Source organism: Semicossyphus pulcher, unplaced genomic scaffold, assembly GCF_022749685.1.
Source record: "Semicossyphus pulcher isolate SPU_LCO1_2020_fin unplaced genomic scaffold, fSemPul1.0.p SCAF_7, whole genome shotgun sequence".
Lineage (NCBI taxonomy): Eukaryota > Metazoa > Chordata > Actinopteri > Labriformes > Labridae > Semicossyphus > Semicossyphus pulcher.
Genome location: NW_027211748.1, coordinates 6,914,678 through 6,929,796, shown reverse-complemented (window position 1 = coordinate 6,929,796; position 15,119 = coordinate 6,914,678). Strand labels below are relative to the sequence as shown.

Genomic DNA, 15,119 nt, shown 5'->3' with positions numbered 1-15,119 from the left:
GAAAGAAAGCAGCCACTGGGGTGTGTAGTGTGATAGTCTGCCTGCTTACAAGATCAGATGTGGAGGTGGTGTGTGATACACACATGCAGGCTGATGTTAAACTGACAAAGGGTTTTATTTGTGGTGTGAACAGGCTGTAAAGAAATCAGATTAAATGTTAAAGATCTGCAGTTTTTGTAACAAGTTCAAATGTTTGATATCTGAGTTTAAAGAGCACACTGAAGAACGAAAACAAAGACGTGGACTGAGTGAAGGAGAAAAGTGCAAGATTAGAGGATGCAGCTTTCTGACTTGGGTCACATGACTTCTCAGTGATTTCCTCCCCAATTTGTTGCCAGAACATTATTGTAGGGTTTTCCCCAAGTGTATTACAAGTCTGGTAGTGTTCTTAAGATGTTTTAAACTGCAATTACAGTCTGACAACTCAGTTGGAAATACAAATGATATGGAGAGACCACCAGCGACTGGTTTTTAAAATAAATGTAATAAAAGAAAGCAGCAGGTCTGAGATCAGTGTTCTTTTTAAGGTATATTTTTCTTTTCAAGATTAAAATATGTTCAAGATTTACAGTATATTCAAACAACAGCTTTTTAAACTTTTACAAAAGGAAAAAGTAAAAAAACTAAATTACAAAAACAACAAATAAACACAATTAAAACAACATTAACAGAATTTTAAAATAAAAAAAGGCATGAGAGGGTATGAAAAACAGACTGGACTGAGGTTTGTACATTAAAGTAGTTTACATATACTGTGGAACTCTTTTTATATGTATACATACACCTAGATACACACACTGTGTATATATAGACAAATAAATACATACATCAACACACAGATATACATAGACCAACAGTAGCGACGACCCTCACATAAGTTCACATATATCCTAACCAATAGATGTTTATAAGACTGTGGTGAGATGTTTGGTCGGTGTGTGAGAGGGGAGGGAAAAGGTTTAAAAATGCTGTAAGGGTTTGGTTCGTTGTCACACTGGGTGGACAGTATGGGGTTTCCTGTCTGTGGGGGCCAACAGCTGAGGACCACAGATACCCCGGGCAACCAGTGCCAAGTGTAGGGAACTGGCTCAATGAGGAATAAATTATTCAGCATGGGCCTCCCTTTTTGATGTGTACATAATACACTGGATTGTATCACAGTTACCAACATCACATGCGAGGTTTGTGCCGAAGTAGCAAAAAATAAACATTCAAATGTTGGCCGAAGCCTCAAACCTGCGACAACAAACCCAAACAAACATGTTTCCATGGCGATTAATGTCCTGTAAGCATGGTGAGCTTTGAGTCCTCTTATCCACTCACTCACACACTGTGAGGGGTTAGAAACTCTGGGTTAGGTCAGGTAAAGGTGTCTCTGAAGTGTATCAAATTACAAACACAGTATGCACACAGCCTGTTTGCTCATGTGTACGTCTTTTGTTATAACTTAACATAAGTTTAATGAAAAATGACGATGTGGTGTGACCCAATGTTGCAGTCGGGAATTCTTGAATAAACAGGCCTGAGGCTTTGAGATAGTTAGAACAGTGTGTGTATAAGCGTGTGTGTGTGAGACAAAGACAAAGACTGAGAACACGTGCCTTTTTCTCTTCTGCTCTGATACCTGCATGCTGGTTTCAACTTGTTCTCATTGTTGTTTGGTGTACCTGTGATATCTGTCATACTCGTAACTGTTTATGCAAGTGTATTTCCCACAGGCACAGTCAGTCCAGCAGTTTAAGCAGTGTTTCTGGTATAACAAGACATAGATTAAATGTGCAAATGCTACTCAGAGACACTTTTTAGACAAGAATTAGTTACAAAAATGTAGTAGATGATTATAGCTCTGTTGGTACATGTTTCCTAATCCGGAAAAAATCCAAGCTGTTGCATGTCAAGATGTTAACATCACCACGAGCTGCTGACACTTGCCAGATGTCGGATTAGATTGCTTAGCTAAGCAAAATATAACTGTACTCTAAGTTACTCTTCAAACAAAGGTATACTAATCCCAATATGTCTGACCCCCCCGAGTGAGAGATCTGTGCTGAATTATCCTTCCATAAAAACAAATAGCTGTCATCCTCTGCCTGGAACAACGACTATCACTGCTGAGCCAGTGCAAACTGAGCATTGTCTCAACCTGTCGCTCTCCTTTTATTTAGCTCCACCTGCTGTTTTCTAGATGCACTCATCATTATTTTCATGCATTAAAATCATCATTCAACTTCAGTTTATAGGGACTTTTTGTATTAAAAAATGGCTATGACTAGTGTGTAATTTATGTTTGTATGAGAGATTTTTAATTTATAAAGGGATGAAGATGTGTCACTGTGTTACCACAAGTCTTAACTGCATCAATTGAGACTTTGTGGCTCTGTGTGGTTTCCTTCAGGGGCTGAGAAAGAGTGATGTAAAGGAGGAGAGCAGTCAGATTGGTACAGATTGGTACAGAGTCAGAGACACAGGCTGGTACAGTCAGACAGAAACATCACAGACCTTTTATTATCAGTCGGCTTCTTGGAATAAAACAAAACAGTTTAGAGATGATGCAGCTGCAGTACATAAGTTTTAAACAATCTTGAAATCTATATCTGTTTCTTAAACTGATTTTTTAACTGAATTTACTGTTTGGCCAATATTAAGTTTGTTTGTCCATGTAGGGCCATTACACTGACAGTTAATCCCACATTAGTGTAGAGCTTGTTCTTAACAGGTTCTGTAAATTGTATAACTATATCACCTAATCTGGTTTGATCTAAAGCCTGCTGGGGATAACAATCTAATTTAGTATAAATTATAGGCAAAGAAGAGAACGAGTTTCCTCCTATAAATTAATTAAAAAATGTATGTAAAGTTAGTTTTTATATAATATTGAATAATGAATCACTATGTAGTTGTCTTAAAATGATTTTCTTTTAAAGAAACTCCGAAGAATGTAGCATTTATACCAATTCCATACACCACATATGCCCAACCTAAATGGGCCTTTAAAATTCTTAAAAATATCAATGAAATATAAATCACAGCAACAAATGATACAGACAGCTCAATAAATACAAACTGTAATACTGTATAATAGATACTCAGTATTGATATTTTGTTGTGTTTATCAAATTGGGACTGTTTTTCCATCTCACTGGTATTGCATGTAAATGGGTATGGTACTGTATCTTTAATAGTCATTGTTTGGGAGTCTTGGGTGTAGCCTTATCTCGAGGATTTGTTGGCATATTGAGTAGAAGAAACTTAAATATGAATATAAAAAATATATGGGAACATCACTACATTTTACGATCAATGGTTTAATCATAGAATTAATATTTGTTTATGAGACACAGTTTCTTTTCAATGAAAGATGACATGAAACGGGAGGCTATTTGGTGAAGTTTGGGCTGAACGGCTCCCCGTACTCTTACGGACACGTGATAAGAAAAAGTTATAAATATGGGTGCTGCAGTCGATTGTTTCTTTGACACACAGGCAGAGTGAAGAGTGACATGGCGTCGACAAGCCGGTGCGTATCAACTTCGACCAAATATAAAACCTCGTCTTTCTTCTTATGTGTCTCTCGGAATTGTGTTTTGTAAAACGTGTCTAGCTAGAGATGCTGAAAGAGGCTAGTTCTTAACGAAAAATATCACGCCCCTGTTATTACCTCTATTTGTACGGTGTATTGTGCTAGGTACAGGCTAGTTAGCTTGCTAGCTGGTTAGATGTTGCCAGAAGTCACCATCTGTATGGCCGTTACTTCTCGCACTGTTGTGTTGGCGTTCAATAGCTTCACTTGTTTATAACGTTACCGTCGCCTCTCATCGCTGACTTGTTTGTAGCATTTAACAACATCGTAAAGCCAGTGTGGTATGGAGCTGAAACTTAAGCTAACATATTAACTTGCAGTATCATTGACACTAGCAGTCTGTTAGCAATACCGACTGAGCATTCCTGTAATTTGTAAACAAGTAAATGTTTCCTGTGCAGCTTTTCTACATTTAGCCTTTACGCAACTGTCGTCAACTGAAGCTCCTGGTGTCTTTTTTTTCCGCAAAGACTATCAGCTTCGAGAAATGTCTGTCATATGAGTCACTTTATTGAAATTTAAAGGAGACAGTGGGAAGTGTAAAAGCAGATCGTTTTTATGGCCCTGATTTGACACCCACTAATTAAATCGTCTGTTTTGCTTTTGCCACATCATCGTGAGGTTTTTGTTATCGTTGGATTTTGTCCAGGCTTCAAAGTATATATATACTGTTATAAGGTCATGGTTATATAATTAGTTAATCACTTTGTCCATTGTCAAATTATTAATCATCAAATAGTTTCATAAGCTTTTTTTTTTTTTTTTTTTTTGAAAAAAATGTCTGAGATGAGCTTCTTTTAAGTGAGGCTTTTGGCTTATACAATTATAGATATAATATCTTGGGAGTGTGGCTGAACTATAAAAACACTAACAAGACGCACATCTGTTCTAGGGTCGGACAAAATATCGATATCGCAATATATCATCCTGACTGGTGTGATACAATTATCGTATCGCTGGCATCAAATATCATTATTTTAATTTTTTTTTAAAATCAGCGCTCTAAACAGATCTCCCTGCCAATTTGAGTCACCACATCATTGTTTATCTCAGTTTGTGTCAAAATCTGTGAAACTGACACCCGATTGCAGTGAATAAATACATTGATCCTGCACTGTACATTTTTAGGGGCATTTTGTATTCTTCAGATAGTCAGATATTGTGATGTATCATTATATGATTGTCTTATAATATATAAATTATCGTAGAATTGCTGTACCGTGATATTATTGCTATCGTGGGCCGTGTATCGTTACCCTACGGTTCCCACCCCTAATCTGTACTATCTCATTGTATGAAGTAATTGTTTCCTCCTCAGAGTATTATATATTATGATTTAGATTAATATATATATATATATATTTTTAATCATCATTATTTTTACAACTCTTGATGAGACTTTTTTGTGTATAGACGTCCTGACCTCATCACCTCTCTGCACCCAGCCTCACAGTTGTCTGTCTTTATTCTCTTCTTCTTTCTGCCTTTTAAGCTAATCGATCACCTAACTGTTGTTTCCACAGTGGAGATGCCCTTGCCCTTCCCAGAGTTCAGTGTCCCAACCACCCAGATGCCATACTGGTGGAGGACTACAGAGCAGGGGACATGATTTGTCCCGAATGCGGCCTTGTAGTAGGTCAGTATGTTCACTTTAAAAACATGAGCTTTTGCTTTTGAATCGCTGTGCTATCTGACGTAGCAGAACACATCCTTCCTTTCCATTTTGGTTTCCTGTGCTTGTTTCTTTATCTCATCTGAAGTCAGCGGCACTCAAAGTCAGACATTTGAATTAGTACGTGCACAGAGGTCTCACTTCACATGACACACAGCGCGTCCTGAACCGGTTTGGTTGGTTTGAAATGATAAACTTTTATTAACATTCATGCATTAGAACATTAGGGTGAAATAAGGGCATCGCTTCACGAGCTAGAAACAGAAATATTTTCTTCTGCTGTTTTTTTCATTTGATGCCTCCAGCAACACTTTTTTTATTCAAGTCTGACCCTTTAATTAGTTACTGATGGAGTAATAACACAATTTGAAGAAACACCAGCGTACATTCAACGTGAATCCAGAGGAAAAATAATTTAACATCAGAGAAGCTTTTGAACAAACCGTTAACATGTTTTTGCACAATGTAATTTTACCGAAGGAACATAGGGAAGGTATTTACGACACAGATACAAAATGTATGAATCAAACATCACGTTAACATGTGATGCAGACTGTAAGACAGAGCTGTGCGGAACAAAGAGTCCTCCTCTAATGAGCCCCCCGAGCACAGAGCAGGTCAGACGGGAGACGAGAGACGCCAGCCGCTCTCTGATGCAAGCTAAAGGGCCCTCTGTTCCTGCTCCCATAGCTTCGGCTGGCCTCTAAGGAGATGAATGTCGGTTTGCCTCCAGACATTAGAAAGACTGATGGATGGTACGAATAAAAAGAGAGAACTCCTAACAGGATTAAAATATCAGAAATCTAATCTTGGTCGACGCTGCAGCGTTCCACGAACAGATATGTCCTGACAAATGATAAAAGCAAATATATGCTCTGCCTTTGTCTTTCATCCTCCATACATCTCAGAGTTGATGTATATAAAAGATGTAACATTTTTATTCCATCATATTTTATTGTGCGTGTCTGCCTAACAAGATGAAGTGATGAGACAGTGAGAAAGATGAGAGGAAAGGGATGTATGTATTCATTAAACTAGATTGAAAGCCACAATACCAAGAATATAGTACAATTTAAAGAGTCTGTGGATGAGCTGATGAGTCAGTACAGGTGGATTGAGACAATATTTATAGTATTAGAGAGTTGGACTTGTTTGCATGAGGGAATTGTGCTGAATATGTCATCATGTTCCTGTTAATTATTCCACAGGGATGTGATGCATGCAGACAGAAGGAGATACGGCACTAACTGCTTGTTTGTGCAGCTGATTCACAGAACGATTAACAAAACGTGTCGGCTCTAATAGTAAGAATAATGAAGATAAGTTATTTATCGAGCACATTATTTAAAACACAAGTTACAGAAGCAGCAAAATACACCAGAGTCATAAAATCATCAATACTGTGTAGGCAAAGCGTAGGTGTTCGTGATTCAACTACTATGCTCCATTTCTCAAACGGACTCCTCAGTGTTTGTTGTTACAGTTTGTTGTTGTGTTTCTATCGATCAAGGAGGAAAGAAACTAATCTGCAGAGCAACAGGCGTTGCTATCTTGTTAAAAACTGTAGAGCTTAGATTAAAAGAAGAACCAAAGCGTGTCTGTTCGAGTAGTAATTCCGTCTGACTGTGGGGTAACTTGTTCAGACTGAAAAGTAAAAACTACAGGGGCTGATTGTATTAACAAACAGTAAATGATGATAATTATAAAGACTTATAAAGCTTGAATGAGTTTAACATTAAAACTAACTTCACGATGGTTCCTTGTTTTGGTGCTCGGCCTAAAAAAACACGACATCAGTCGCACAGATCAAAAAAGAAGAAACTATAACAAGAAATAATTTACTGAAATGAGCTTAAATGTCATGTTGAATGTTTAACATATTTTCTGCTTTCTTCCAGGTTGAGTTTATTTTCTATCTTATATTATAAATTGTCAAACTGTTTCTCCCCAGGTGACCGTGTAATCGACGTCGGCTCAGAGTGGAGGACGTTTTCCAACGAGAAAGCCCTCAAAGATCCATCCAGAGTGGGAGACGCCCAGAACCCGCTGCTCAACGGGGGCGACCTCACCACCATGATCAGCAAGGTGGGAGACGGCTCTGCCTACTGTTAAAATATAACTGGAAGGGTTTCTAACTATACTCGTCTCTTGTTATATCATTATAGTGAATCTTACACCCACTGTTTCCACCACAGGGAACCGGTGCAGCTAGTTTTGATGAATTCGGTAACTCCAAGTACCAGAACCGACGGACCATGAGCAGCTCTGACCGGGCCATGCTCAACGCCTTTAAGGAAATCAGCACCATGGCCGACCGCATCAACCTGCCCAGGAACATCATAGTAAGTCTTTCAGAGATCTCAGCTCGGAGCTGAACTGTAACAAACCATCTCACATCACACACACGCTCACAGTCTGTCGCCTGCCCGACCTCCGCTCTGACTGGTTTGGTTCAGACACGTTGAGTGACCAGGCGCTGCTGTCAGGAATAGAAACTAATAAGACTGGAGAAAGAAAAGGAAACCACGCACGTGTGGGGAAAACACAATGAGCAAGAGAAATGAAAGTGAAACGTAACCATATAAGTTTTGTAATTGTGTGGTGTGAGGTAACAACACAACAAAGTCGACAACCACAGATTCACCTGAAACCATAAGTGGGTTGGACACACATTCATACCAGTGTCTCTTACATAAAAGGTTACACAAGATCTTTTGTTTTTTCCTTTAACTCCAGACATTGGTTTTCTTTGGGCATGAGGTACACGATGATGTGAAATAAGCTTTTTATTTATTAAACATAAAAAGACCAGGAAAAAATATACAGATGCACATCAGCGTATGAGAAGAGGAGCGACATGCCGCTAAAAGCCACTACACTCGAACCCTGTGACCTGACTGTTGAAAACATATAAAGAAATGAGACTTGTGATATTTGATGTAATTTGGGGAACATGTTTTTAAGGCCTTCATTAGCATTATGCAAGTGATTTGTGTGCTGTAATTAATGTGTTTCTCTCTGCAGGACAGAACAAACAACTTATTCAAGCAGGTTTATGAACAGAAGAGCCTGAAGGGACGAGCCAATGATGCCATCGCTTCAGCCTGCCTCTACATCGCCTGCAGACAAGAAGGCGTACCAAGAACTTTTAAAGGTCAGAAAAAACCCTTTTAGTTTCATGTAAGATTATCCAATTTATTATTAAAGGTAGGACTGCTCTCCACCAATGAATAACAAGACATGGACGTTCATCTTTACAAACAACCATTAACAGATAAAAATCCTACAAATAATGAAGAAATTTGTTCAAAAACACATTTAACCCCTAGTGGGAAGGATGTATGTCCCTACGGTTTTAAAAAAGAAAACATCCTTGTTATAGAAGTAAAGGAAGTATAAATATGTTTAACAAATAAGTAAATTGTCTTGTGCACTTTCTGATTTGACTGCAGAAGTCCCAGTAAAGACGAAACAGAGGAGAAAAAATATCTGACATTTCTTTTACTTTACTAAATCTAAACTCGCTCCTCTCCGTCTCCTTCCCTCCTCAGAGATCTGCGCCGTCTCCAGGATCTCCAAGAAGGAGATCGGCAGGTGCTTCAAGCTGATCCTGAAGGCTCTTGAGACCAGCGTGGACCTCATCACCACCGGAGACTTCATGTCCCGCTTCTGCTCAAACCTCGGTCTGCCCAAACAGGTGCAGATGGCGGCCACCTTCATCGCCAGGAAGGCCGTGGAGCTCGACCTGGTGCCCGGCCGCAGCCCCATCTCCGTGGCCGCCGCAGCCATCTACATGGCCTCCCAGGCCTCTGCAGAGAAGAAGACCCAGAAAGGTGAGTGATGGGGCTCGGATAGTCCTGTTAATGTTGTTTTGTTGAGGTGGAAAAAACTGTTTAGTTGAAAGGATTTTTTCTGCCATATAAATGTTGATTGCAGCATGTGAGTCGGTCAATCCCAGTAATTGTGCACGAGCATGAACTAAGAAGGAGGGTTCTTTGGTGTGATTGTGTGTGACTTATGACGATGATTCGTTATACCTGTGAAATCGATGGGTGTTAAGGGATGCATTGTTGTCCTGTGCTTTATTCATAGTGTCTAAATTATTGGTAGAAACATAAATAATGCATTTTAATGCTGTAATTATCTCCTTTAAACACCACCTGGAGACTGCACTTTACAAGCCCCTGAAGGGTTTTTAGGCTTTTCTCCAAATCCCCTTGTAATTATATTCTGGATATTTTACTTTATGTCTAAATGTATAAAATAAAAAGACGATAATTATTTAAACACATCGTCTGACACGCACACGTGCATACATTAACAGAGACATCCACAGTGCAGTGGACCCCCACATGGTGCTGCAACACTTTACAAGCAGTGATGGTCAGAAAGAGCAGAGCTGTGCTTTCTTCCCAGCACCTCACAGTTCACACACAACACGCTCCACTTCCTGATGCACAAATACCACAGGTGTGAAAGCAATGATTCCACTGGGATCAGACATGTTGAGACAAAGGCCTGAGACACTACATGATTCTGATCAGAGTGGATATATATCTGACCAGGACGAAAGAAAACCTCTGCTACCCCTTAGCTTTAATATGTTCCTGTTTAAGTTCTGTGTTAACAATCGTAACCAGAACAAACCCTTAACAGCATTAAAGAAACGTTGATAAAAGGCTTTAGTGGTTTGGTTTTTAAGACCTGCCAATCCATTTACTGCTAACAGGAGGCCTGATCAGCCTGATATAGAGCTTTGCTGCACTTGATCACACACACAGTATAGTGTGTAAACAGTAAACTTTAGAGCCAAAAGGGACGCATACAATATCTAAAATAATGGCATCCCTCAGTACCAGATAATGCTTTTTAGCTCAGTTTCCCTGAATGGATTAATACGTACATTTTTTGAGGCACAGAAAACAATGAAATAAAAACAAAGATGGTTTCAGCTTCTATGTTTCAAAGTTGAACTTCTTCTCTGACTCTCTCACAGAAATCGGGGACATTGCCGGCGTTGCAGACGTGACGATCAGACAGTCTTACCGACTCATCTACCCGCGCGCTGCAGAACTCTTCCCTCCAGACTTCAAATTTGACACACCCGTCGACAAACTGCCCCAACTGTGAGGAAGACGCTCCCTGCTCAGTGACGATATTTTTCTGCTGTACTTACAGGATTGTATTCTTTTTTTTAAAATCATATTTGTGTTGGATTTGGAAGATTTCTCTTGTCCCTCCCAAGACTCTGAGCCTTTGTCAAGGCGCTCACAGGAAAATAAACGGACACATTCCAGTGCTTAAATAAACAGCTGGCAGACTGTACTTACAGTTTTTCATTTGCGTGTGTATACTGTGTCATGTATATATGTCCAAGTGGGGAAATGTAACTGATGCTTGCAATTTTAGGCTGGTTTCATACTGTATACATAAAACTTTGTTTTTGTAGAAAAATGACCAGGTTCTATTTTGTTAGTTTGTTTGAATTGTTTCAAGTAATTTAAAAATAAAAGATTTTCATTAAAACATCGTGGTCAGCTCATGTTTTCAACAACACTGAACATCTGTTTACATCAAACCTGATTTACGTTCGAATACATTGAAACATTGTTAGACTAAACCTTCAGGATGTGTTCAATGTCAGGTGTAAAAATCAGAGCAAAAGCCACTATTACAAATGTTTAATCTGTGCATTCATGATGGGCAACAAACGACTGCAGAAATCTTTTTTACACCGGGGTGAACAGCAACAGTTGTGACTTTGAATCTTGGTGTACCATCCATAAAGTTCTCGTCTGTTCTGGCGACAACATGCACAAGCAAAGAATAAAAAAAAAAACTTTGTACAATCTATTTTCATCATTAAGAAACGTAGATAATTAAAAACTATTGATAAAATTAGTGCTTTCAGCTTAATTGTGTACATACAGTATGTATATATAATATACCCTGCCCTCCCCTGTAGTGATTCATATCAACAGGTCTGCAACGTTTGAGTCACTTTATGTTCAACATGCACATAGACAGGAAGTCGAACTGATCACAGAACAGTGGGGGAAGTTTTAAATGGCATTTCCACAGAATCACTGAGTTTAAATGTTCCCAAGAAACTGCTCAGCCCTCATCTAACAGGTTTTTTCTTTACTTCATCGTACATCAATGCCATACAAACCAGATTGTGTTTTTTTTTAACCATGAGGAGTTTGTTCGTCTGCTGCTTCCAGAGGGACAGGATCGGTTTGGTTTTTGTAGCTCTTAACTTTGTGACTCACTTTAGTGTTTTTACTTTGACTGAGGTAACAAGAAAAATGCTGTCAGAATCGACACAAACGGCCGCTCATTGAGAAATAAAAACACTGAACTAAAGAAAATAGTTAATGTAAGGTTTCCATAGATTTGATTTAAACGGCTCCAAACACAAGCAGCACCTGGACCTGATCTGAGCTCAGCTGATTGTCAACCTCAGCGCTACAGAGCCACTAGAGGGCGTCAGACAGACAAACATATTAAATGTTTTGCAGGATTTCTTCTGGCCAAAAGGCGATTTTAATCATTTCCAAAAAAATAAAAAAATAGCCCTAATGATGGTGATTAATTTATCAGATTAAGTAACACTGGATGGACTGTTAATTTAAGAGTTTCATTATTGGTGTTTATGTTGTTGTCTTGACGCTGCAGGTGACGTTTTGAAAGAAGACCGGGCCCCTAAACAAAGAAATGTAGTGTGAATGCTCCTGTAAGACTTCATGTGAAGCAGCAGCAGTAGTAGTCAAGATGTTAGTTGCAGTTGACCGTTCAGTGAAAATGCTTTGAGCACTTTGGCTTCACTGAACACCAGTTTGAGACACGATGGTGGCAGAAACGTAACAGTTAGATAAAATGTCCGGAAGCTGAGGCGAGGGCTTTGCAAATAAAGAAAAACACGACAATAAAATACACGACTGAATATAATCTGTACAGATCAAGAGACTGAAGACGGTGACGCTGGATAACATGATTGTGATGTTGCCGTCTCCTCAGAGTTCATATGAAAAACATTCTCAGTGGTCAGACAATGGACACGGCGGCCTGTGCAGGAGGACAAAGCATCCCTCCTCCTTCACTCTCCAACAACAAAGTTTCATTTGTTTTCTTTTTCTTAAAAAAAAAAGTTCTTCATGTGGATTAAAAAAATAAGTGGGGGTCCTCGAGAGGCTTCTGGACTTTTCTTCTCAATGGCACAGAGTTTTGCCCGAAGGCTCGGGAGCCACGTCTGCTCCTCTTCCTCGACGTCTCGGGCAGAGGAAGAGAAAAGTTTTAAAATGATGCGAGCAGTCAGCGCTGTGTCGGTTTGTTCACAGTGTGTGTGTCCGTGTGTGTGTAGACGTTTGGGGGGGGTCAGGTGAAGCTAACACCAGTCAGCGATGTAGTCAAAGTCAGAGAACATGTTCTGCTCATCGGAGCACAGCACTCGGGGTTCCCTGGGCGGGGTTAAGATCGGAGCCTCTGAGGTAAATTCATCATCGAAGTTGCTGACGTCGTTGGCGCCCTGGATGGTCGGCACGAACGGCGGCTTCACCTTCTTGGACAGGAGTCCGTTCCAATCCATGTTCTGCAACAAACACAGATTTCAGAAATGTGCTTTTTTGCTGAGAGCTAGATGAGAATAATGATAGCACTTTTACAAATGTCTGTTTAACATAAATCTGCTTAGCTTAGGCTAGCTTAGCATAAAGACTGGAAACAGCTAGCCTGGCACAGTGGAAAGGGTTATAGCAAAAATTAGTTAAATCCACTTCCCAGCACCTCCTTAAGCTCATTAATCACAAAGTCCAACTTTAGCATCAAATAAAAAATAGGAAACAAATAGAGAAAGTTCTCTTTTCTTTCTCACCCTGAAGAATAGATGTTTCTTGACCTCCTCTGCGTCCCTTTCTCCTGCTCCCAGTCGTCGCTCTGGACTCCTTCTCAGAAGCTGAGCACAGGGAGAAAAATACAATATAATATATATATATATATATATCAAACAGACACAGAGGAGAATGCATTCCTTATTTACTGGATGAAATCCTCTCATGCTCTTTAAAGTGAGGAAGGAAAAAAAGCACAATCCATAATTTCAGTCATTTATCCACACACCCTCCTCATGATGGAGATGGCCTCGGTCGAGAGGAACCGTGGGTAGCGGACTTCATCGTTGACGATGCTGTCAAACACCTCCTCCTCATCGTCACCGGGGAAGGGCGACTGCAAAGAGACGAGAGTCGATGACAAAGATGAAATCATAACAAATCGCTGCTGAATATTAAACACTGACATTCATAAAAAGCCTTAAATAGCTTTATATAGCCTTGTATATATATAGCCCTTTTTACACTGCGGTTCCGCCTTAGCACCATAACGAAGCTCCGCCGTCATACAGCCTTTTAACATTTACAATGGACCAAACAATGCTGGTGTAAAGCATTGACGTAACAGAGGCGTAATAATCCTGCCTTGAACTGGCAGTGTAAGAAGGGGCTACTATGACATAATGTCTCACCTCCCCAACCAGCATCTCAAAGATGAGGACGCCCAGCCCCCACCAGTCCACGGCGCGGGTGTACGACGTCTCAGTCAGAACCTCGGGAGCCAGAAACTCCGGGGTGCCGCAGAACGTGCTGGTTCTGTCCCTGAAACCCATTCCTGAAAGACACACAGACACAGGCTCTTTAATGGAGGAGCAACACCTCTGCACAACAAACCACTGCCTGTCTTTTTAAATAGTTTGGGGACATCTTTTACTGGTATGCTCAGATCAATCAGACTGGTAGTTTTGAAGCTGAAGGGTCTGCAGATTATTGTGCAACATTCTTGTTTAATCATTAAATATTAAAGGTGTTTTCCGGTTTACCTTCTTTGCAAAGCCCAAAGTCTGCGATCTTCACATATCCCTCTGTGTCCAGGAGCAGGTTATCCAGCTTTAAATCTCTGCAAATCAAAAATAAAACTTGATTTTTGACACACTCTCTGAACATATGAAGGTCTCAAGTGAATCACTTACAAACTGCTTACCTGTACACAATCTTATGGTCATGTAAGAACTGTAATCCCAATACGACACAGGCAGCATAAAACCTGCAAGGGTACAGAACAACACAGTATGTCAGGGCACACAGAGGAACACAGAATGTGAATCCATGACCATGTAGAAGGATAAAGGAGTTGGCGAAGAATAAGCACCCAAAGATGTCTGATAAACGTTAAAGCTCCGTTCACTCACACGGCCCGGGGTTCAGAGAAAACATCAGCGTGGATGTGCATCATCAGGTCGCCTCCCGCTGCGTACTCCATGACAAAACACACGTGCTCCTGCGTCTGGAAACATGCAAACAGGTTGACCAGGAACGGGTGTCGGACGCTGTTGACCGTTTCAAAAATCCTCTTCTCGCACATCAGGCTGGAAAAGTGAAAAGTGAAGAAAGTTGAGTTTTTCGGCTGTTCTAACTGCGATGTCTCATGTGAAAGCTGAGCAGGAGCTTTGAACGTTTACCTGTCCACTTCATCACGAGCCACGATGTCGCCTTTCTTCAGAGCTTTGATGGCGAACATCTCTCCGGTGCTTTTGTATTCTGCTAACAACACCTGAGGAGAGAGACACTCAGCTTCAGGGTTCTGTCTGCTCTGTTCAGTCGGATGAAAAGCTCAGACCGCGAGTCCGTTTATATGTGCACTCAGGACTCATCACTCACACCTCATCACCTCTCCAAGAGCTGCACTTACTACTTACCTCCATGTTATACTGCACTTATGTCATTATTAGTATTACTACTGTTACTGTTACATAGTATCGTATATTATATAGTATATAGTATTCTGTAACTCAATACGTACATATTCATATTATAC

General features: G+C 40.1%; 2 protein-coding genes across 2 annotated transcripts in view; one reads left to right on the top strand and one right to left on the bottom strand.

Annotated features, from left to right (window-relative positions):
* The first annotated feature begins 3,489 nt into the window (after positions 1 to 3,489).
* gtf2b (general transcription factor IIB) lies at positions 3,490 to 10,772 on the top strand. The gene is made up of 7 exons (XM_069684224.1): positions 3,490 to 3,517; positions 5,104 to 5,216; positions 7,204 to 7,337; positions 7,448 to 7,594; positions 8,277 to 8,406; positions 8,804 to 9,085; positions 10,249 to 10,772. The coding sequence occupies exons 1-7, from the start codon at positions 3,501 to 3,503 to the stop codon at positions 10,380 to 10,382; spliced, it is 957 nt and encodes a 318-aa protein (XP_069540325.1). The 5' UTR covers positions 3,490 to 3,500; the 3' UTR covers positions 10,383 to 10,772.
* Positions 10,773 to 10,918: 146 nt separating this feature from the next.
* The window catches only part of pkn2a (protein kinase N2a), a 29,515-nt gene continuing 25,314 nt past the window's right edge, over positions 10,919 to 15,119 (bottom strand). Inside the window, exons 16-23 of the mRNA XM_069684219.1 lie at positions 14,764 to 14,855; positions 14,494 to 14,670; positions 14,286 to 14,348; positions 14,125 to 14,201; positions 13,774 to 13,916; positions 13,371 to 13,478; positions 13,126 to 13,206; positions 10,919 to 12,843 (exon numbers count right to left, since the gene is read on the bottom strand). Of these exons, the coding sequence (XP_069540320.1) occupies positions 12,640 to 12,843; positions 13,126 to 13,206; positions 13,371 to 13,478; positions 13,774 to 13,916; positions 14,125 to 14,201; positions 14,286 to 14,348; positions 14,494 to 14,670; positions 14,764 to 14,855 (945 nt within the window). The 3' untranslated portion in view covers positions 10,919 to 12,639. The remainder of the gene's footprint in view (positions 12,844 to 13,125; positions 13,207 to 13,370; positions 13,479 to 13,773; positions 13,917 to 14,124; positions 14,202 to 14,285; positions 14,349 to 14,493; positions 14,671 to 14,763; positions 14,856 to 15,119) is intronic.